General features: G+C 38.3%; 1 protein-coding gene across 4 annotated transcripts in view; it reads left to right on the top strand.

Annotated features, from left to right (window-relative positions):
- SMARCC1 (SWI/SNF related, matrix associated, actin dependent regulator of chromatin subfamily c member 1) overlaps window positions 1-24,459 on the top strand; it is a 177,755-nt gene that overhangs the window by 69,794 nt on the left and 83,502 nt on the right. For all 4 annotated transcript variants that reach the window (XM_043587288.1, XM_043587289.1, XM_043587290.1 and 1 more), the window contains exons 13-19: window positions 2,068-2,105; window positions 5,497-5,618; window positions 9,503-9,574; window positions 12,560-12,673; window positions 13,301-13,454; window positions 13,948-14,061; window positions 21,148-21,207. In XM_043587288.1, the coding sequence (XP_043443223.1) occupies window positions 2,068-2,105; window positions 5,497-5,618; window positions 9,503-9,574; window positions 12,560-12,673; window positions 13,301-13,454; window positions 13,948-14,061; window positions 21,148-21,207 (674 nt within the window). The remainder of the gene's footprint in view (window positions 1-2,067; window positions 2,106-5,496; window positions 5,619-9,502; window positions 9,575-12,559; window positions 12,674-13,300; window positions 13,455-13,947; window positions 14,062-21,147; window positions 21,208-24,459) is intronic.

Genomic DNA, 24,459 nt, shown 5'->3' with positions numbered 1-24,459 from the left:
CGCACGAGTGAGAGCGAGCGCTTGAGCAGGGGAGGGGGAGAGAGAGAGGGAGACACAGAATTCAAAGCAGGCTCCAGGCTCTGGGCTATCAGCACAGAGCAGGGCTTGATCCCATGAACCGTGAGCTCATGACCTGAGCCGAAGTTGGAAGCTTAACCAACTGAGCCACCCAGGCGCCCCTGTCAAACTAAATTTAAATGGTGTGTTTTGACCAGAGAGAGATCATTAAGTTGTGTTACCACCATCTAGTGAAAATTTGGTTATCATGGGGTTTACCAAGATCCAAAGAACAAAAAATTCATTTTGACAACTTTATTTAGAACTGTTAGTCACTTCCTAGGAAAAAAGTAGTCCCTGTGCAGAACTGGGTGACCATAAGTTATTTACCACATGGTGAATCTCCTATTCCTGCTAGCAGTTGTTTGTCTAACTTAGAAATCAAACAACAGTGCCCATCTCTGTTTTGCCTAAGTACCTGCCAGGTATCATTCTACATATGTTCACATTTCATTGTAAAACCATGTTAGTCTTGTGTTATGTTTTTTTAAAGAAATAATTTTTTAATGTTTGTTTATTTTTGAGAGAGAGAGAGAGACCAACAGAGCTTGAGTAGGGGAGGGGCAGAGAGAGAGGGAGACACAGAATCTGAAGCACGCTCCAGGCTCTGAGCTGTCGGCACAGAGCCCGATACGGAGCTCAAAGTCCCAGGCAATGAGATCATGACCTGAGCTGAAGTTCGATACTTAACTGACTGAGTCACCCAAGTGCCCCAGTCCTGTGTTATTAATGAGGAAATGAGCCTAGAGGGGTTCGGTAATGTTTCCAAACATAAAGCTATTAAGCGGCAGAGCACAGACTCCGGTCTAGGTCTAACTTTAGTGCCAGTGCTTTGTGTCACTGCACTCTGCTCTTGTGCTCATTTCTCCCAGCCTTCAAAGCTCATAGTGACCTTTCAGATTTGTGAAGGTGTCAGGTTCGTCCCCACCTGAGGCTCTTTGATCAGGCTGCTTCCTGTCCCTGGAATGCTTTTGTCCTTCCCTTATGTTTCAGCTAAAATGTTACCTTTTCAGAGACGCTTCCCTCTTTATTTAGAAGGGTTCACCCACCCAATCCCTCTCTAAAATATATTAATTTGTTTTTCTCTGTATACCAGCTTTCATCATCTGGAATCTTTTTGTGTATTTTCTCTCTAGTCTGCCACTCCCAACTGGGGTGTAAACTCAATGAAGACAGGGACCTTTTCTTGTTTTTCATTGTGTCCTTGGCATTTGGACACATAGTAGAGGCATTCTATAGAATATGGTTGAACGTTTGAGTACTAACTGTTCATGTATTACTGATCTTTTTATATTCTCTAATGTAGATGTTGGCATACTTATCTGGAAAGGGCCAGCTAGTATTTTATACAGTATAAGCTATATGGTCTCTGTCACAGTTAATCAACTTTGCCATTGTCATGTAAACGCAGCAATAGTTAATATATAAACAGATGTCCACACTGGCACTTTTACTTTTTGCTCTGGAAATCAGCTGCCTGGTTTAAATTATACTTGGGTTTATTCCTGTTCTTTTGCAAGGCCGGCATTTAGGTTTTGGAGTCTTCTATCCTCAGAAGGTATTAACCCTCTTACCAGGACTTTGTAGTGATTGATTCTCACCTCTTTTCTTTACTCCTCATTTCTTAACTCATTTCCTCTGAGATCCAAAATGTCATTACTTTGTTTCATTAAATCTCAAGTGGCTAGAGTCCTAATCAAGTCCCTTACCTTTTATTAGCAAGATCATAACTGAGATTAGTAGCCTAAGCAGTAATTAATTATAAATTCCCTGTTGTTGGAAATTTTTAATTATTTAATGCTTGAAGCTCTATTCATCTTTGTGCTTCTGTGTACAGTACCACTTTACTGAATTATTAGAGGTGGGTTTGCTTTAATAATGTTTTATTTCTTTCCTTTTCCCTCTCTAGTAATAATTATATAAAGTTTTAAAAATTATCTTGAAGTTTCCAAGTAATCCAAAGAGCATATATACCTGATTTTTACATAATTGTATATTTTGATTTTGCAGATGAGCAGGATGAAGAAACAGTCACAACAGGAGGAAAGGTAACAATTTAATTACGCCTGGTGTAAAAGTAGCTATCTAAGGGTTCAATGTATGGAGCAGTAGAAACACTGATTGAAAGTGCCATAGAAATACTCAATTTTGAGGCCCTTCTAATTTTTTGTTTTCAACCCATCTCTGAAATAATTTGTCTTTCTTGACTCCTAAGATTTTTCAAAAGGAAATTTCTATCTTCTCATGAAGTGTCTCTCCTATGCTAATTTCCGATTCCATTATAGCTCTGGTTGCAAGGTGGTAATCAGAGCTGAATGCAGTGTTCCAGGTGTTATCCGATGGTACAGGTGAGCAGGGACCATACCTTGCCTTGATTTTCTCCCTTCCATTTATATCAGTACAATTTCAGTCCACAGCCAGTACAGCTTTTGATCATGCTCTTAACCTTTTTGGAGCCATTACAGTCAGCTGCTTCCTGTTTGATCAGTTCTACGGTGGAGATATATCAATAATTATGCTGTTGAAAGGTGTTGGATTTAAGGCAGGATTTTACTTTTCTTTTTAGTAGATGGCCCATTGTTCATTCAAACTGTCGTTTGTGTTATTAATAAGTGTAACTAATCCCTAATCTCTCTGAAATAACTTTCTTCCTTTGCTGAAAATGGATAGTTCTTTTTCATTGAGTCAGAGAAATCCCCCAAATTGACATTTAGTGTTTTTATACATTCAAGGAATGAACGTATTTATGACAGGATTGCCCTGAAAAGTATTTCAAGAAACTCCTCTGTGTAAGGCTCTTCATCTGAATTGTCCTTATGATTTTAATTTTTTTTTTTTTAAGATTTTAATTTTAAGTTATCCCTTATCCAGTGTGGGCCTTGAACTCATAACCCTGACATCAAGAGTTGCATGTTATACTGACTGAGCTAGCCAGGCACCTCTATGATTTTCTTTTTTAAATCAGACTTCTTCAGTTAACCAACTACTTAAAATCATTAACAAATGTTACATTTATAAAAATATGTCATCATTTTGTGTAAATACTCTTATGTGGTAATGAAAGAGACCCAAATAAAAAGCCAAACAATTGGGCATAGGAGATTTTGTTTATGCCAGGGGCAGGGGACATTTTGAAACCAAGGCTAAGTCTGTTGTATAACTGAACCCAAAACTTGTTAGACGTATTTACTGTAACACCTCGTCCCACGATGCCATCCCGTGCGTTTCCTTACTCAGATAATTAAACCATAGACTGTTGGCCTTTATTTATTTATTTTTTTATCAAGAAAAAAGTTTTTTTTTTTAATCTTTATTCACCTTTGAGAGACAGACAGAGCATGAGCGGGGGAGGGGCAGAGAGAGAAGGGGACACAGAATCCGAAGCAGGCACAGATCCGAAGCAGGGTCTGAGCACTCAGCACAGAGCCCAGTGCCGGGCTTGAACCCACGAGCCGTGAGATTATGACCTGAGCTGCAGTTGGACGCTCAACCGACTGAGCCACCCAGGGGAGGGGCAGAGAGAGAGAGGGACAGAATCTGAAGCAGGCTCCAGGCTCCAGGCTCCAGGCTCCAGGCTCCAGGCTCCGAGCTGTCAGCACAGAGCCTGACACTGGGCTTGAACTCATGAATGGTGAGATCATGACCTGAGCCCAAGTCGGAGGCTTAACTGACTGAGCCACCCCGGTGCACCCTCTTGGCCTTTATTAATTGCAGTGCCATTCTCTCCTGAATAAAGGATATATTTTGTGTTCTAATTGAGTTTGTGAAACCTTCATTTCAAAACCACTTTAACCATGTGCATATTTTTTACTAGCTCCCCTGATTTGGGAAATAACATTTTTTACTTTTGTCATCAATATTAGCATACTTGTTTCACCATCATTTAAGTAACAACCAGAGTTCCTTGGGGCTTTCAAACATTACCTTTTTTCTATACTCATTGATCTTAAGGAAATTACTGTCTTAAGTTTCTAGGCAGTAATACTAGATCCTCACTTCAAATAATGCCGCACAGATATTTACACTGAATGAAGTTAAAGATAGAAATTAAAGTGTAGAACTGGTTTTTAATAGGAAAGAATTTCATAAGAATAAAAACAGTAAAAACACAGATGAAAGGTTGTAGATTTAACTGTACAAAATTGGAAAACATCTGAGTGTCAAAAAACTTACTTCCTGTAATATTTTTGATAAAAATGTTTAATTGCAAGTTAATTATGAAGAATCAATAAGATAAATAGAAATTGTTAAACATTGTACAAGTCGTGTGGTCTGGAGTTTTAAAACCTTTGAATTTCATTAAATACACCCCCAGAGGGAGGCAGGGATTAAAGGTAACTGAAGAGATGCAAATGTCACTTAATACGGATTTCTTGATTAGGTTCTGATTTGGGGACAAAAATGTATAAAGGGCATTTTTGGGTTAATTGGAACCATTTGAATACAAACTTTGTATTACATGATATTATTTAGAAGTAATTATTACTATTTTTTATTGGAAGCATAAGAAATGTTCTTGTGTTTTGACCCACAGCAGTGATTTTTAAATTATTGTATTAGCCTGGCCAGGTTTTCAGGTGGAATCATTAGTTAAAACCTCTTTAAATTGGATAAAAATCAGAGCTGACTTTTATTAGTGAAAATGATTAAGAGTGTAGGCCCTCTATCCGGGATTTCTGGAATTCTACCTACCCTGTTTATTTATTTTTTTTTTAATTTTTTTTTTTTTAATCTTTACTTGTTTTTGAGAGACAGACAGAGTGTGAGCAGGGGAGCAGCAGAGAGAGAGGGAGACACAGAATCCGAAGCAGGCTCCAGGCCCCGAGCTGTCAGCATAGAGCCCGATGTGGGGCTTGAACTCACGAACCGTGAGATCATGACCTGAGCCGAAGTCGGATGCTCAACCGACTGAGCCACTCAGGCACCCCTACCCTGTTTATAACTTAATAGCTCTGTGCATCATTTTCTCACCCACAAAAGTAGTAGTAATCGCTGCTGTTACTGTGAGGAATGAATAAGGTGCATGTAGTTGCTAGCAGATACTTACTGATGAATCTTTGGGATAGGGGAAAGCTTGTCATTATGCCTCATTAGGGTCTTTGAGTCACCTCCTTATAAATCACTTGAGAGCTAGATATGTGACCCCAGGATTAGATAAAACTGGACAAGCAAGAAGCAAGCTATTGTGAGAAAAGTTTGGAGTCTTCTCTGAGTTGATTCCCTCATCTGTAAAAGCAAGGAATAAAATCTGTGTCATCTGGGAATCTTGTGAAGGTACCTTAAAACTGTGAAGGGTTGTTTTTATTTGAAATTTGTTTTTCTAATCCTTGAAATTGGATCAACTGGCCTCATTTTATGCCCTAATATCAGAAGTTTGAAAGCTGTTACATATCTCTCTGTAGTTCTCTGTTTCTCTCAACTCTGGCTTCTTTTCTATAGGAAGACGAAGATCCTAGCAAAGGTGATCAGAGTCGTTCACTTGACCCAGGAGAAGATAATGTGACAGAGCAGACCAATCACATTATTATTCCTAGTTATGCATCATGGTTTGATTATAACTGGTGAGTGGGCCATGTATACCTGTGAATAAGATACTTAGGTGTGGGAGAACTTCTTGAAGTTATCTTATGCCTTTCTGCCCAAGTCCCTCTTGTCACTAATCATTGTCAGATGGATGAAGGAAGATGGAAAGTGATTTTAACTTTGGAATGTGTTCTTTTTTTTCTTTCTTAAGTTTATTTATTTATTGAGAGAGAGACAGAGACAGACTTTGTGCATGCGAGTGGGGGCAGGTCAGAGAGCGAGGGAGTGAGTGAGAATCCCAAGCAGGTTCCACACTGTCAGAGTCTGAATTGGGGCTTGAACCCATGAACTGTTATGTATGATAACTTGAGCTGAAACCAAGAGTCGGACGCTTAACTGACTGAGCCACTCAGGCTCCCCTGGAATGTGTTCTTTAAAGCAGTTTAGGGATGGAAACTAAGTTGTGTTGTAACTTGGGGGTGTAAAATTTTGTAAGCTTAGACTTAATTCATTTAGAATCAGTTATGATTCAGATGGGCAAATAGTTAAATATTTAATAATTATAAAATACTGGCATTCATTACATGATTTTGAAACACTAGGGGTGCCTGGTTGGCCCAGTCGGTAGAGCCTGCAACTCTTGATCTCGGGGTTGTAAGTTTGATCCCCATGTTGGGCATAGAGATTACTTAAAAATAAAATCTTTAGTAATGGCTTCATTTTAATATGATTTTTTTGTGTGTGTGTGTGAGTGTGCTCTAATAACCAATGTGGGGCTTGAACTGATGACCCTGAGATGAAGAGTCACATGCTGTACCGACTGAACAAGCTAGGTGCCCCAGTAGGAAATATTTTTAACATTAGGCTTTTCATGTATAAACATTTCAAGAAAACACTCTCCTCAGCATCTTCCCTGTTATTTTTACCAAAACCGTTTGACATCATTGGAGTGTGGTTGGAAATAACTAGTCCTAGATATTTTATTTATTGATTCCTTATGAAGTGTGACTGTTTCATGTCAGCCTGATTTTTATCTGGCTTTTTATTTTTTAATTTATGTTCCAGAACTTACCCCTCCAAATAGTTAGCTTCTTTAAGGTATTTTCATTGGAAAGTTATATATATAACTTACGCTTAAGTGATGGATGGTGCCCTTTCTCAGAATCTTGTGGTCTTACTTGGATCTGTTGCCTGCTCTCAATAATTATACATTATCATTTTTTAAGGATAGGTGTGATTTTATGTATGTGTGTCTTTGTATGGCATTTAGACATATATACATCTTTAGGAGCCAATTTAAAAGGGTAGATGATCCATGTGGAGCTATATTTTTTCCCAAAACCACAAAATATGACTCTAATATTGAGACTTCTCTGCATGCCTTTAACATTTCTGAATGCAGTTCCTAAATGTTTTGAATAAATAGAAGCTGGAACAGAATAAGTATATAGCTCTTCTTTGAAGGTCAATCTTCATTACATTGATTGTGTTAAATTATTTTTATATTTGGAAGTGTCTCAGTATCAGTGTTATTAATTATAATTACATGTTCAGGTTCAGAACAGTTGAAAAGGACACACTTGAGGAAACTAGTGTTCTTTTCCTCTAAAATGAAAAAAGTCTTAATACTACATAACTTGGTAAGTTTTTATAGGTTACAGAAACACTTATTTGCATCATAACCATTGTGTGTCATAAAGCTTGCTCTAGTGGATAGTGGAGGTGTGTGTCACACCCCTGTTTTGTAGATAAAGGTAAATACTGTGTCCGTGTAAGCGCTCAGAGTCACATTTGACAATTGGGAGAACTCAGATTTTCTGATTCTGAATACCCCACTTCCTTACTCATTTTCAGAACCTAAGCAATTAGCTGCCTGCACGTAAGGAAAAGAAAGTTCTTTGGATTAAGCATTCATGTGTGTTTTGTTCTTGGTGAATATAGAAATTGTATTGTTTTGTGGGCCTTTCCTAACCTGTAACAATAAAACAATGAGAGGTATATTAGAACTATATAATTAATTGCTTACAGCTATTCTCTTCATAGTAAAACTTGGAAAGTCATTACACATACATATATAGCATTAATTTGTCTTAGGGATTATCTTCCTAGAAGTTTCCAGGTAATTCATTGTATTTATAGTATTTGGCAGTACAGATCCAGTTCAAACAATTTATATGTTCCCAAATAATGCAAGAATGAATGGTTTTTAAGTAAACTCAATGTGGGGTTCAAACTCATGACCCAACGTCAAGAGTCACATGCTCTACAACTGAACCAGCCAAACGATGCTTTTAGTTACATTCACAGATTACTGATTTGCTCTTCTCTATGTAACCAGTACATGTTGCATATCTGGAAAGCCACTGAGAAACTAGAAAGTGTCATCAGTAAAAACATTGATTTGTAGTAGTGTCAAAACCTTTGTGCTAGATACACAGGTGGGTCATTTGTATAGTTCATGAGGCCTGATTTTTACATGGTCTCTATAGTGCTTTCATCTGTAACATTTTGCAAAATTATCAGGGCCTTTACCTAAATAGTAAAAATTAGTTCTGTGATTGATTTCTTTGTTTATAAATGTTTATATTTTTAATTAAAAAAATTTTTTTAAATGTTTATTCTTGAGAGGGAGAGAGTGTGAGCAGGGGAGGCACAGAGAGAGAGGGAGACACAGAATCTAAAGCAGCCTCCAGCTCTGAGCTGTCAACATATAGCCCGATGTGAGGCTCAGACTCATAAACCATGAGATCATGACCTGAGCCAGAGTTGGATGCTTAACTGACTGAGCTACCCAGGCGCCCCTATAAATGTTTATTTTTGAGAGAGCACAAGCAGTGGAGGGGCAGAGAGAGGGGGGTACAGAGGATTCAAAGTCGGCTCTGCACTGAGAGCAGAGAGCCCCATGTGGGGCTCAAACTCAACGAACCATGACATAGGACCTGAGCTGAAATTGGACACTTAACCGAGTGAACTACCCAGGCATCCCTTGTTCTATGATCTTTATAAAGGCAGTAGATTGCTGAAATCTTTTTTTTTATGTTTATTTATTTTTTCTTTTTCTGAGAGACAGTGTGAGCAAGGGAGGGGCAGAGAGAGAGAAGGAGATACAGAATCCAAAGCGGGCTCCAGGCTGTGAACTGTTAGCACAGAGCCTGACACGGGGCTCGAACTCAAGAAGCGCAAGATCATGACCTGAGTGGAAGTTGGACGCTCAATCGACTGAGCCACCCAGGTGCCCCGATTACTGAAATCTTAAAAAAAAAAAAAAAAAAAGTTTATCACAAAGTTTCTGAGGGCTGGAAAAAAGTTGCATTGATATGAAAAACCCAAGAAACTGATCATTGTAAATTCCATCATCTTTTGGCTGGTTGTTCACTTCACCAGTTTGTTTCTGTGCCAGCTGCTACAATGTTCGTCAGCCAGTATCCAAAGAGCTTTTAGTATTTTGTGGTTCATCATGTGGTCATGATATGTTATGTCAAGTACATAATAAAATGTATTGCTTTCAGTGTGTTGATTGAAGTTTTTGAGTTTGGTTATGGGAATAGAAAAACTACAGTTACATATTGAGGGTTAGAGAGGGAAACCTTTATCATATGCTCTTCATACATAGGAACTTGTGCAAGCTAGTTGATTTTTTAAAATAATGCTTGAGGGGCACCTGGGTGGCTTAGTGGTTAAGTGTCCAACTTCGGCTCACAGTTCGTGGCTTCGAGCCCCACATCAGGCTCTCTGCTGTCAGCACAGAGCCTGCTTTGGATCCTTTGTCCCCCTTTCTATCTGTCCCTCCCCTCAAAAACAAGCATTTAAAAAAATAATAATTGTTTGCCTTTTGGATTTATCAATTCTACTTTGAAAATTACTTAGCTTAAATTTTAAGATTTTATTTTTTTAAGAGGACTTTTTGTTTTTTATTCCCCAGTATTCACGTGATTGAACGGCGTGCTCTTCCTGAATTTTTCAATGGGAAGAACAAATCCAAGACTCCAGAAATGTGAGTGAAATATAAAGATGTAATCCTGATACTACTACTTTAGAATGGGGCTGAAGTGTAGAGAAATTGTTAATTTGCATGTGTTTGGCAGGGGTTTCTTCAAATTGTTTTAAATTTTTTAAAAAAGTATTTATTTATTTTGAGAGAGCATGTAAGTGGGGGAGGGGCATAAAGAGCGGGGAGAGAGAATTCCAAGCAGGCTTTGTGCTGTGCTGTCAGCTCAGAGCCCAACTTGGGGCTTTATTTCCCAAACCGTGAGATCATGACCTGAGCTGATACCAAGAGTCAAACACTCATTTTTGCTAATGTTTGGAAGTTTGCAAATATGTTACTCCATGCAGAACAGTGTTCATACCTCAGCCGCACAGAATTCCATGCTGTAAAGGAATTTTTTCTACATTTTTTCTTCTTCCATTTGTATCTTGAACTATATGCATGTGAGCTCTTACAGCCATGATTGAAATTAGTAATAGTCATTCACCAAAATGAGCTGAGGTTTCTCCTTAACAGTTCCCAATTTGTGTTATAGATTATGTATGTTTATGTATGATAATCTGAGAGACGGTGGAATCTTTATCTTGTTTTCTTAATGAATGATTACTAATTGAAAGAATGCCAGATATGATGACATAGCTGCCTATAAATTGATCTTAATTACATAAAGCATTGTTGTGCTTTTGCATTGGAGATAAAAACCTTTTTGGAGATGGAAGAATCTTTTGGGGAAGTATTTTTGTATATTTGCCTGGTGACTGTTAAATACACATTTCTGGAAACCCTTGCCCCCAAATAAATCCACACCTGTCATACTATAAATACTTTTCCATATATTATCTTTATAGTATTAATTCATTGCTTGTTATACTCATGTGACTTCACAAATAGATGTCTTTTGCTTAAATTGTTTGGGAAGGGTGATTTTCCACATTGAACGCATGACAGAATATAGATAATTGAATAATAAATATTTTCTTATAGTAGATTGTCCACAATAGTTTGAGGTTGTAAGTTTAGATAATTCTAGCCTTTCCATAACAAAAGTGTAAGGATTCATTTAAAACCACAGTCAAAGATTTGGCATAAGAAACCCTGATAGTCTTTCCATCTAGTGAGACATGGTATATTCTTCTAGCTAATTTGCCAATTGCCAGCGTTTGTAAATACTTCTGGTTCTTGACAGTCTTCTGTTTAAAAGCACAGTTTATCATTTTAGTCCGCTTAAATCTGAAAATTTACGGCTTTTATTTATCCATCTATGCGTATACTAGACCTTTTTTGAGCAGTGTACCTTTTCTATTCTGATGTAGCCCACCTTAACTTTGCCAGACTTTTGTTTTTCTTTTGTGGCTAGGTCTGTAGCTTCTTAAAATCTTGTTTTAAATATTTTATCGCAGAGGGGCGACTGGGTCGCTCATTCAGTTAAGCATCTGACCCTTAATTTCAGCTCAGGTCATGATCTCACATTTTGTGAGATTTGGCCCCAAGTTGGGCTCTGCATTGACAGCACAGAGCCTGCTCGGGATTCTCTCTCCCTCTCTCTCTCCCACTCTCTCTCTGCCCCTCTCCCACTTGCACATATCTTCTCTCTCTTGCTCACAATTTAAAAAGGTTGTTGCTTAAAAAAGACAGTAATAAATAAGTAAATGAATGAATGAATGAATAAATATTTTGTCACAGAAGTGTTTGGGTTTGTTGTAAAATAAGTCTCCTGTGACTCCGAATCCCAGTTTTTCTCTCCTTTTTTATCTGTTCTTGTTTTAGCTTTGATTTTGGCCTCATCGGTTCTGCTCATCACCTGGCTGGGTATATAGCCATTGTCAGAGCCAGATCAACATGTGGCTCTACTAAGAATATAGAAATGAGAGGCAGCACGTGTTAAGAGCATGGATTCTAGAGCAGCCCCCCCGCCCGCCCCCCCCCCCCCCCCCCACTCTGTTTGCTAAATTCTGGCTCCACACTTAACCAGCCTTGTGGTCTAGGGCACTTTTTTTTTTAATGTATATATTTAAAAATTTTTATTTTATCTATTTTGGTGGGTGGGGTGGGGCAGAGAGAGAGAGAGAGAGAGAGAGAGAGAGAGAGAGAATCTCAAGCAGGCTCCACTATCAGCATGGAGCCCGGCACAGAGCTCGAACTCACAAACCATGAGATCATAATCTGATCCAAACTCAACAGTCAGATGCCTAATTGACTGAGTTACCCAGGAGCCCCTAGGACACATACTTTAATCACTCTGTGCTTTAGTTTCTTCATCGGTAAATGAGATGATAGTGTACCTTTCCTTAGGGAGAGATTATGAGGTTTAAATGAATTACTGTGGATACACAGTAGTTCTGCACACAGCATAAATAACCAGGTGTTTATTTATCCATTCACCCCTGTGATCAAGCTTGTATTTATATTAGCTCGTATTATTATTTTAACCTATTTTTTTTTCAACATTTTTATTTATTTTTGGGACAGAGAGAGACAGAGCATGAACGGGGGAGGGGCAGAGAGAGAGGGAGACACAGAATCGGAAACTGGCTCCAGGCTCTGAGCCATCAGCCCAGAGCCTGACGCGGGGCTCGAACTCCCGGACCGGGAGATCGTGACCTGGCTGAAGTCGGACGCTTAACCGACTGCGCCACCCAGGCGCCCCATATTTTTAAGTAAACTCTATGCCCAACGTAGGTCTCAAACTCCTGTCTCTAAACACAAAACCCGCCTGCTCCACCAGCTGAGCCAGCCAGACACCCCTATGTTACTTTACATTAACTTCATTGTTTTATTCTGTTACTTATCGTTAATATTAGTGAATAGTTGTTTTGCATATTAGCTATTATCCTTAATTACATTAATGACTGTGAGCACTCAGTAGTATTTGTTGGAATATAAACTTTTTGTTGGATTTGGTTATAGGGAATCAGAAGATTATTGGCTCTATGAGTTATTATTTCTGAAAGGATGTGTGTTCACCTTATGAATTTTGCCACTGCTTTTTAGATACTTGGCATATCGAAATTTTATGATTGACACATATCGCCTAAACCCCCAAGAATATTTAACCAGCACTGCTTGTCGGCGAAACTTGACTGGAGATGTGTGTGCTGTGATGAGGTAAAATGCCTGACTTTTTCTTAGACACTTCACTGCAGGTGGTTACTGATTCATTGCTGTTTAATGTTTGATTGATCCAACTGGGTATTTTCTTTGTTGATAAAATACCTTAATCAAATGTTTTTTATTTAGGGGTTGAGTATTTTTAATACCTTGGCATTTTCTCTTCTTTTTAAGATTTTACACTTGATATCTTTTATTTTATGGTAAAATCGTAAAATGACCAGGGATGGAGAGTGGGTTGATCTGGAGAGTGGATAAACTCTCTACACTAGATCTGTCTAAAGAAGCAAATCAAATGGGAATCTCCTGGTTTGAATTTGGCCTGTGTGTGAGTTTTTTCACCATGGACTTAAGTGAACATTTGTTTTCTTCTTTCTGTGATGGAAATAATCAGGCTTTGTATTAGGTTTTGGGTGTTATGTTATCAACATGATGTTGAGTTTGTAGAAATTGTCCCTCATACAACAAACCAAAATTGTCAGTTAACTTTGTGGTGCTTCATAGCCTATAGAGAACATTTTACTTGTTTTATTGTTTTGATTTTTTAGTGAAATGTGATGATGGTTAATGGAGGAAGTGAGTTACAGTCTCTAGATGTTAAGTTTCAGAGCTTTACTCTTCCAGGGTTCATGCCTTTTTAGAGCAGTGGGGGCTTGTCAATTACCAAGTGGATCCAGAAAGTCGACCCATGGCAATGGGACCTCCTCCTACTCCTCATTTCAATGTATTAGCTGATACCCCTTCTGGGCTTGTGCCTCTACATCTTCGATCACCTCAGGTAAATTAATGATTACACAAATATTATTATAATTCTGGTTTTTGTAATTATTACTCTAATAACCTAATATTAGGCATTTTTAATATTACACTAATTATACACTGTATGAAACTTCTTCCCCTTCCTAACATTTGGAAAGTGAACAAACACATGTTCTTGAAAAAATTACTATGTCAACCAGATTTTATATAGCCTTAAATTGGAATAACATGAGTCTAAGGTGTAAATTGTTCTTCACTGTGAAATGGGGTAGCATATTAAAGAAAATTTATTGTCGATTTTCTCTGGGATTTAAATGAGGCAAAAAAATGTTGCTTATACGCAACCTTTGTTGCCTATGTTGAAATGTTGTTAGAAGTGTAGGGCAAAGGTGTGGTTATTTTTTTTATTCTGAAATCTCTCTACGTGTCACTATTATACAGTGCTTTAAAAATTCTATCCCTTTAACTTTGTAGAGATTAATAAAGCCATTCATCATTTTTCTGACTCCTAGGTCCCTGCTGCTCAGCAGATGTTAAATTTTCCTGAGAAGAACAAGGAAAAACCAATTGATTTGCAGAACTTTGGTCTTCGTACTGACATTTACTCCAAGAAAACCTTAGCAAAAGTAAGGACTTTGTTTCTAGACCCACCTGGGCTGCAATGCAGCATGTCCTCTTTATTCTTCTTTGTAAGAGGTATCAGTTTTCATAAGAAACGTAACTTTCTATGGCATAAGAATGTGAGCATTCTAATTAATCTATTGGCATTTTATAAAACCACAATCACTTATCTTACCACTTTTTCTGTATGGTTAGAATGTAGGTATGTTAAAGTAATGATGAATAATATGTTAAAACAGGAAAATGTGGAGAATTTCAACATAATTGGAATATATAGACTCAAAGGAATATTGTATAATTGAAAAATGTGCCTGAAATTAACCTCGTTGGGTGGTTTTAACAGCAGGCTAAACACAACAGAAGACAGGAATAGTGAGCTCAGACAGGTTAGTAGCTACCTTGAAATTGAAGCACCAAGAGAAAAATAAATTTGATCAAGGTGGCGGAGGGGGTCAAAGAGAACAGACTTTAAAGGGCACGTGAGAAATGGTAAAAAGAATTCATGTTTATCATTAGAGACCTATAAAAAGAGAAAGAATGAAACAGAAGTGATATTTGAAGATGTAATGGCTAATCATTTTTGATAAATAATAAAAAGATACCAACTCAGTATAGAGTCTAAACTGATCCACATTTGGATACAGAGGAAAACATGTTTAGGCTCATCATGCTTAAACTTACCTTAAAAACTAACATCTTAAACAGGGCGCCTGAGTGGCTCAGTTGGTTAAGCATCTGACTCTTGATTTCGGCTCGGGTCTTGTGGGATCGTTCCCCTTTCAGGCTCCAGGATAAGTGTGGAGCCTCCTTGAGATTTTCTCTCTCCCTTTCTCTCTGCCCCTTTCCTCCATTCACACACATGCATGCTCTCTCAAACAAAAGAAAACAAAAAAACTAACACCTTAAAAGTAGCCACCATATTGGGCAGTGAGTGGCGTTGGAGAAGGACACATTAAATTCAAAGAAATAATCATAAAACTGATGTCTGACTTTTCAGCAGACATGACAGAAGCCAGATGTTTATTTATTTTTTGAGAGCGAGAGAAAGAAAATGCAAGCAGGGGAGGGGCAGAGAAAGAGGGAGACACAGAATCCAAAGCAGGCTCCAGGCTCTGAGCTGTCAGCACAGAGCCTGACATGGGACTCGAACCCATGAACCGTGAGATCATGACCTGAGCTGAAGTCAGATGCTTAACCGACTAAGCCACCCAGGCACTCCAACACCATAGTAACATTTTAAATGCTGAAGGTAAAGCTGTCGGTCTGGAGTTCTGTATCCAGTAGGAATACCTTTCAGGAGTGAAAGGGCAGATATTGAGAATGGGGTTAGGTTTTCACTAGCACACAGTACAGGAAAACTGAGGGAAGTTTTTTTGGGTGAAGGATATTGATCCCTGATGGACCCACAAGACTAGGAAGGTATACGTCTAGGGAGACGAATGAATGTACGATTAAATATGAAGAAATATAGACTGTTTAAGCAGTGATCATTTTAAGGAGTTTATAACATGTAGAAATGACCAAAATGGCAGAAAGACAATTACATGGAGTTAAACTCCTGATATAATTTAGAAATGTGATAAAAAATGCTGCTTCAGGTTAAAGTATATAATACTTTGGCAAACACTTTCCAAATACTTTTGAAGGGGATTGGATCTACATGGAAGAACAATGAATGCCAGAAGAGGTCAGCACCTGGGTCAGAATAAAAGATGTTCCCTCCTGATTTGTAGTTTTAAAAAAACGGTAATAGACTACTTAAACCAAAAATGCTAACAGTATATCTCTAGGTTCTCAATGTGTGTTAAGGACCAAACATGGCTCAAGGTACAGCAGAGGGAAATGGAAGTACACTATATTAAAGTTCTTATGCCATATATATGGCACCTAATATGGTATTTGAGGATACACCATGACACGTTAAAGATGAGGATTCTAAGTCACAGAGTATTTAAAGACCTATAGCTAGTAAGTCAGTAATGGAGATAAAAACAGAATAATACTCCACAAAAAAGTTACTTCTCAAAAAAAGTTACCCCATAAGAGGGAATGAATGAGAAAGGAAGGGGTAGATGTGATGAGTAGAAAATAGGGAGGTGGTAGGTTTACATATGACCATGGGGATAGTAATAACCTTATTTGTAAATGGTTGTAATATTTCAGTTAAGCAACAGAGATCATCAAATTGCATAAAAAACTAAGAATCATAAATTGTCTGTAAGAAATCTAATTACAAAGTAAAAGAATGAGAGAAGACGTGCCTTCTAGACATTAATCCAAGGAATACCAGTTATGTTAATACTAGTGAAAAGAGACATTAGAAATTATTTTACCAGAATTAAACATGGACATTTCGTAATGATAAAGGAGTTAATCAAAAGGACATGATTGCCCTAATTAGGTGTATAGTTCATTAAAAAACTCCAAAATATATAAAGCAAAAGTGATAGAATTGTAGTTGGAGATTTCAATAGTCTGCTCTTAGTAATTGATAGAATAAGTAGGTAGGTAGGTCAGTAAGATAAGACTAAAGTTCTTGGGGAACATTCACCAAAGTATATTCAATTCTGAGCCATAAAATGACTCTCAAGAAATTTTAAAGGAATGATACTATAAAATGTGGTTGTATGATTTCATACACGTGAAGTAAATATGGTTAGCTAACCACAACAAAATGAAACTAGAAACCAGAAACAAAAAAACAATACAGAAAATTAACAAAATAAGGAGATGGTTATTAACGAAATAAGGAAAGGATCGGTAAATTTGATAAGCCTCCGACCAGAGTGAGTGATCAAGAAGAAAAGAGAAGACACAAATTACAAATCAGGAAAGAAAGAATATATTACTGATTCTCTGTACATTAAAAAGATATTAAAAATATAATCAACAACTTGATAATAATATGTTTGACACTTTGATAAGATGGACAAACCCCTTGAAAGCAACAAAATAAAAAACTTTACTCAGGATGAAATAGGTAACCTAATGTAATAGCTTGAAAAATGTCCTCCAAAGAAATCAGATCCTGATGCCTGGAACTTGTAAACATTACCTCATTTGGAAAAAAGTTCTTTTGCTGATGTGATTAAGTTAGAGATCTTGAAGATGAGATAACGCTGTATTATCCAGGTCGGCCCTGAGTGCCATGACATGTGTTCTTCTAAGAGGTAAATCCAAAGAGATTTGAAGACAGAAGAGGAAAAGGCAGTGTGACCTCAGGCACAGAGGTTCAGATAAGGCAGCTGCAAACCAAGGAGTTCTGAGTCAGCCACCAGAAGGTGGAAGAGGCAGAGAATGAATTCTCTTCTGGAGCATGAATAGGGAGTACGGTCCTGCTGACACCTCAGTTCTTGTCCTGGTTGTATTGATTTTGGACTTCTAGCCCCCTGACCTATGAGCGAATGAATTTTTGTTATTTTGAATGTTTCATCAAGTTTGTGAGAATTTGATTATAGTAGCCATATGGAACTAATAGACTTGAATAGCCTTGTATATATTATATCTATATATATTTCAACATCTTTCTGAAAAGAAAACTCTAGGCCCAGATGATTATACTGATGCATTTGTACCAAACATTTGAGGAAGAAATAATACCAACCTATATAAACTCTTCCAGAAAATAAAAGTGGAGAGAACTATTATATTCTTTTATAGTTAAATATAAATACACACACACACACACACACACACACACACACACACACACACACAGTCACTGAGCTTCTGGCTATATAAACAATATAAATAAGTTTAAAAAAGAATGAATGTATAAAAGAATATGCATGATTGTCCTTAACAGCTTTATCCACGATAGCCAAAAACCATAAACAATCAGTCATGTAAATGGATAAATTGTAGTTTATTCAAACAATATAATATTAACACAAAAATGAAAAGAAATGACTTCATAAAAAGAGTGTGGTTGAATATCATCGACCTACTATTAAACAAGAAGCCAGACCCACAGACTACATACTGAATGGTTTTACAAAGTTCAGATCCAAGAAAAACTAGCCTATGATTATAGAAGTCAGAATAGTGTGTACTCCTGTTGGTATCAACTTGAGGTTTAAAGGAGAGAACCCTTAGATGTTGATTTAGGTGATTATGTGGGCGTATATGTGAAATTGTATCTAACTGTATACCTAAGGTTTGGGTTTTTTATTGAACATACATTCTGCCTTAGTAAACACCAAAGAAAGCATTTCTAAAACCATGCACAACCCCCACAAACATCTCAAGGATTATGAGATGAGATTATGCACCCTTCTCAGAGCTAGTTTTTATCAAGAGTAGAAACTGTACCTTTGTGGCTGAGACGTGGAGAAATGCTCACTGCCACACACCTACCTAATAAATGTCATGTTTAGGTTATACAGATCTTTCCTGTTATTCAGGTTTTCCTTCCTTAGAATTTAGATGAAATGTTAATGAATGTTGTTCCTCTTGGAATTTTGTTCCTCTGTCTGATTGACAGTCATTTCTGAGATTAGTTCATTAAAAGATGAAACTTGTTGTCTTTTTTTTTTTTTTTTTTTCAACGTTTTTATTTTATTTTTGGGACAGAGAGAGACAGAGCATGAACAGGGGAGGGGCAGAGAGAGAGGGAGACACAGAATGGGAAACTGGCTCCAGGCTCTGAGCCATCAGCCCAGAGCCTGACGCGGGGCTCGAACTCACAGACCGCGAGATCGTGACCTGGCTGAAGTCGGACGCTTAACCAACTGTGCCACCCAGGCGCCCCGAAACTTGTCTTAAAGTAATCATTAAGGGTTATGGGGCACCTGGGTGGCTCAGTCAGTTAAGGATCCAACTCTTGATTTCGGCTTAAGTCATGATCTCATGGTTTGTGAATTTGAGCCCCACGTTCGGCTCTGTGCTGACAGTGCAGTGCCTGCTTGGGATTCTCTCTCTCCCTCTCTTGCCCTTCCTCCGCTTGCATGCTCTCTCCCTCTCTTTCTCTAAATAAATAAGTAAACTTAATAGAAGTCATTAAAAAGAAAGTAATCCTTAAGGAATCTGAGCAATGTATTATGAGTTCTAGCTACATGCCTTTTTGTCCATCTCACAAAGTCCTGCTTTAAGACTTAATTCTACAATGCTTAATTCCACAATGTTTCAATTCCTCTTTATTCTCTAGTTAAAGTAGTTATTTTTAGTACAGTTTTTTGCAAAAATTTCAGAATATGTATTGAATACCATGGAAACCTAGCAAATCATAATTTAACTTTTACCCACAGTATGTAACACAGCATGCAGAAAGGTTGAGTCAACAAATTGAGAGGCTTTGTTGTCACAAACAAGGAAATCACAGACTATAGAAATTTTCTCTTCATTTTTAAAACTATAATCTACCCAAATAGAGTTTACAGAGAAGGGATATGTTAAAATGTATATTCTGAGTTAATAACATTTGCAGGTAAAGAATAATGTCAGGTATACCACACATCCAGTCTTCTGACAGTCTCTGAAGGGAGCAGGGTGTACAAATCAGAAGTATGAATCAATTGATAAATCTTAGTTTTTAGGTAACACAAAGTTGGTTTTCTTATACCCCCCCATGCTCATGTGAGTTGTCAGTTAAAGGGATTTTTGTTTTAAAAATGTTTGTTTGTTTTGGAGGGAGAAGAGGGGGAGGGGCAGAGAGAGAGGGGGAGAAAGAGTCCCAAGCACTCTCCACCCTTAGCATGGAGCCCACATAGCCTGATCCCACAACCTTGAGATCGTGACCTGAGCCTAAATCAACAGTCCAGGGCTCAACCCCCAGTTAAAGGGATTCTTACGGAGTGATTTGCAGTTTAGGGAATTACTTGGTGATTATTTTATTCAAGAGATGTTGAAAATATGAAGCTGTTGCAATTGGAATCAAGAATCTTTCAAGGGGTGCCTGAGTGGCTCAGTTGGTTGAGCTTAGATCATTCTCTCCTGGATGGAGTTCGAGCCCCATGTCGGGCTCTGTGCTGACAGCTCAGAGCCTGGAGCCTGCTTTGGATTCTCTCTCTCTGCCCCTCTCCTACTCAGTTTCTCTCTCTCTCTGAAAAATAAACAGGGGCGCCTGGGCGGCTCAGTCGGTTAAGCGTCCGACTTCAGCTCAGGTCATGATCTCACAGACCCTGAGTTGGAGCCCTGCATCAGGCTCTGTACTGACAGCTCAGAGCCTGGAGCCTGCTTTGAATTCAATATCTCCCTCTCTCTCTGCCCCTTCCCTGTTCATGCTCTGTCTCTCTGTCTCAAAAAGAAATAAAAACATTTAAAAAGATTTTTTTAATAAATAAGCATGAAAATATTAAAAAAAAAAAAAGAATCTTCCAGAGTAATTTATGTGTAGTACAATTTGTCTTTGAATCTTAGAAAAAGTACTGTGTTCAAGTTATACCAAATGTTTGTGTTACGTTTATGATATCCAACCAGTTCATGGTATGCATTAAAATATTATGCCTTTAGGGGCGCCTGGGTGGCGCAGTCGGTTGAGCGTCCGACTTCAGCCAGGTCACGATCTCGCGGTCCGTGAGTTTGAGCCCCGTGTCAGGCTCTGGGCTGATGGCTCAGAGCCTGGAGCCTGTTTCCGATTCTGTGTCTCCCTCTCTCTCTGCCCCTCCCCCGTTCATGCTCTGTCTCTCTCTGTCCCAAAAATAAATAAAAAAACGTTGAAAAAAAAATTTTTTTTTTAAATATTGTGCCTTTGTAGCTTCAAAAGTATTGTCAAATTTCAAAATAATAGAAACAACATATCTAAGTGGTCTATGAGTCCTTAATAGAAAACAAGAAATCTTTGAAATAGGTCTGCCTTTCTGTTGGAAGTTTAGAATCCTCAAGTGTTTTATTTCTGTTGCTCAGGGACTTTTTTTTTTTCCCAAAGATTTTATTTTTAAGTAATCTCTACACCCAGTGTGGGGCTCCAACTTAACCCCAAGATCAAGAGTTGCATGCTGTACCGATTGAGCCAGTCAGGTGTCCCACCTACTGCTTAGGGACTTACTTGGTTGTGTGCATAAAACAGCCCCCTGAATTTAGAAGAAACTCCTGCTGAGCTCCATGCTCAGCCTTTAGGAGTGAGTGTCTAATTTTTGGTTTTGTTTCTTTAGAGTAAAGGTGCTAGTGCTGGAAGAGAATGGACTGAACAGGAGACCCTTCTGCTCCTGGAGGTAAGCACATTAATAGTGGAGCCCCTTTATCCACACAGGAGGTGGGTGCTTAGTTTCTGTGACTCGCATTTGAAGTACACCTTTGGAATTAATCCTGAAGTTTTTTGAACCATGTATTGAGTTTTAAGAGAATTTTCTTGGTCCATCATTATTTAAATATCATACCTAGAAGTGATGTGCTAGCTATCAGTAGGGAAGATCAGACCTGGATATGTGTTATTTTGGCCCAGGTTGGGTTGTTTCATTTTAAATCTTTGCCAATATTAAACAATTATTTCGGCTTTGCACAAGTAGTCTAGATCTGTAACTTTTCCTCCAAAATTGGAAGATTTGGCACTTCTGGCACCTCATTCCCATGTAAAAATAATTTGCTGACCTTGAGTAGCAGATGTTACTTTGAAGTGGAATGTTTCTTCAGATTCCAGTTGTTGTTTTTGTAACTTAGCCCACCTCGGTCATTGTAGATGAGTTCTCTGGTGCTGGTGTGCATTTGTACAACCTCCATATTTCCCAGAAGGCATTCCAGAGAAGTAGATGAAGATGCCTGCCACTGAAAATACTGTTTGTTCTTGAAAGTAGAACACTGTCGTAAACTAGTGGTAATTCAAAATATGTCAGTCAGCTTGTTGAATACTTTTTGGAATTCTTCATGTCTTTGGAGATTCTTGAAAATACTTACACAAGTAACTCTTAGCAATTATTTCTACTCTGGAGAGTAAGAGAATGTTAGGTTCCATATTTATCAACCATTTTTGAAGAGGACATTTATCTTTAGTTACAGAACAGTGATTGGGTAAAATGAAGACTGCATGGTACTACATAGTATTTGTGGGTAGAATGTACGTGTGAGAACCAAATTAGGACCAAATGAGGAAGTGTACTGTTAGATCTCTTAGGAACGCTTTTGCCTACAAAGAACAGGATGTAACTAGCAAAGATTAAACCAAAAAGGACATTGTTTTTTTTTTGTTCAACTGGCTATCTTTAGATTGGCAATTCCAACATACTTTTTACTACTCAAGTACATCATCAGGTTCCTAGCTTCTTTCTTCTTTTGTTTTCCTTCTTTAGCTGTCTGCATTCTGTCTCTCTGTGTTCTCTTCTGCTCCCAGCAAGGCTGATTTATTCACTGGTTTCATATCCCTGTTCAAAACAGTAAGAAAATTGGAAATGGCACTTCTGGGGCCTCTTCTGGGGCTCTTCTTGGGATGAAAAGCTTAACCAGAAGGCCCTCATCAGTCTTCCCTTCTATCTCAGTAATCAAAATGGGTCTCAGTGGTCACCAAGTATTGCAGGTGGTGCTGGGAAAAGAACGAGTTTTCTGGTTTCATTAATGGGGTCAACCTGGAGGGAGGTATGATTGCTGCTGGTAACTTCTAGTGCTTGCTCTGTTTATAACATTTAGAGCAAAGAACTTGCAGAGGAAGAGAGCTCATTTTCAGTGGAGTATTCATCTGATCCAAACTTGTATATCATGTGTAACATTTGCAATTCAGAAATGAAGCATCAAATAGAAGATTAGACTAGGTCAGCAGTTCTCAAACGTTTTGGTCTCAGGATATACTTCTACTCTTAAAAATTACATTGAGGTTTCAAAGAATTTTTGTGAGTTAATCAGTATTTTCTGTATTGTAAATTAAAACTGAGGAAACTAATTTACTTAAAAATAACAATAAACCCATTGCAAGTTTTTATGAAAAATTTTTATCAGAAATAGATTTTGAAAAACAAAAGTGTGTTAGTAAAAAGTGTGGTGTCACCCGTTAGCCATATCTATAATGTTTGACTTAATAGAATACAGCTGGATTTTCATATTTGTTTTTTTCATCATATATGTTGTTTTAGTTAAAATACATTAGGACCATTTAGTATCATCTGGACGTGTATTTGGAAACACAAAGAATATCTTAATGACCTTTTCAGATAATTATAAATACTCCTGTAGGAGAGGCTTTCATGGCAGGTACGTATTTTTCAGAATTCTAATTTTCACTTAATCATTGGCAAAAAGCACTCAGTTGTTTTCTTCAAAGTGACACTTTTGACAATCTTGTTTGCTTTTAAGAAAACATTTGCCAGGCTGTTGTGGTGGTGAGTGCCTGTTAGTCCCAGGTGCCCAGAAGGCTGAGGCAGGAGGGTTGCTTAAGTCTTAGGTTCAGGACTGGAGTGTGCTGTGCTAGCTGGGTGTCTGTACTAAGTTTGGCATCAGTATGATGACTTCCTAGAGCGAGGGACCACCATGATCCCTAAGGCAGGGTGAACTGGCCCAGGTCAGAAATGGAGCAGATCAGAACTCCCGTGCTGATCAGAAAATGTCTGCCAGATATCTGTGCCTACAGACCATGGTGTGTTAGCCATGGTGTGCTAGCATTTACATGGTAGTAAAAATGTTCGGGGTGCCTGGGTGGCTCAGTCAGTTGAGTGTCTGACTTCGGCTCAGGTCATGATCTCGCTGTCTGTGAGTTCGAGCCCCGCGTCGGGCTCTGTGTTGACGGCTCAGAGCCTGGAGCCTGTTTCAGATTCTGGGCCTCCCTCTCTGCCCTTCCCCCGCTCATGCTCTGTCTCTCTCTCTCTCTGTCAAAAATAAACATTAAAAAATTTTTTTAAAAAATGATCTTCAATGAAAATGGCTAGTTGAGCTTGAAACTCAAATGATCACACAGTGCTTTTCCTTCAGACAGCCATCATGCTTGGATAGTTGATTTTTAGTTTTCTTGTGTACCTCACATTTCATAGTACCAAATATTAAAAACAAGTGAACTTTGATGTTTAAATTTGTAAGATTAATAATTTTACAGTAAAGTTGGATTATTTTTGTGAGTGTGGCAGTGAAGAAGAAGGTGATTATTAAGATATTCTTGGGGCACCTGGGTGGCTCAGTCAGTTGAGCATGCAACGTCAGTTCAGGTCATAGTCTCGCAGTTTGTGAGTTCGAGTCCCACACTGGGCTCTGTGCTGACAGCTCAGGGCCTGGAGCCTGCTTCGGATTCTGTGTCTGTTTCTCCCTCTCTCTGTCCTTTCCCTGCACGCACGAGCTCTCTCTTTCTCTCTCAAAACTAAACATTAAAAAAAAAAAAAAAAGACTGGTGCCACTGCCTTGATTCATGCTGAGGGTAGGTGGTTCACTCACCACTGCTTTAGCATCCACCGTGCACGTGTCATCATAGTGAAAAAGCAGCAGTGTCCTGTTGCTATTGTGAAAACGGTTTTGATCTCTTGGTTCCCCTGAAAAATATGGTGCCCCATGGGTCT

Source organism: Prionailurus bengalensis, chromosome A2 (assembly GCF_016509475.1).
Source record: "Prionailurus bengalensis isolate Pbe53 chromosome A2, Fcat_Pben_1.1_paternal_pri, whole genome shotgun sequence".
In the NCBI taxonomy this organism is placed as follows: domain Eukaryota; kingdom Metazoa; phylum Chordata; class Mammalia; order Carnivora; family Felidae; genus Prionailurus; species Prionailurus bengalensis.
The sequence above is the reverse complement of the archived record's forward strand: the minus strand, read 5'-3'. Positions and strand labels throughout refer to the sequence as shown.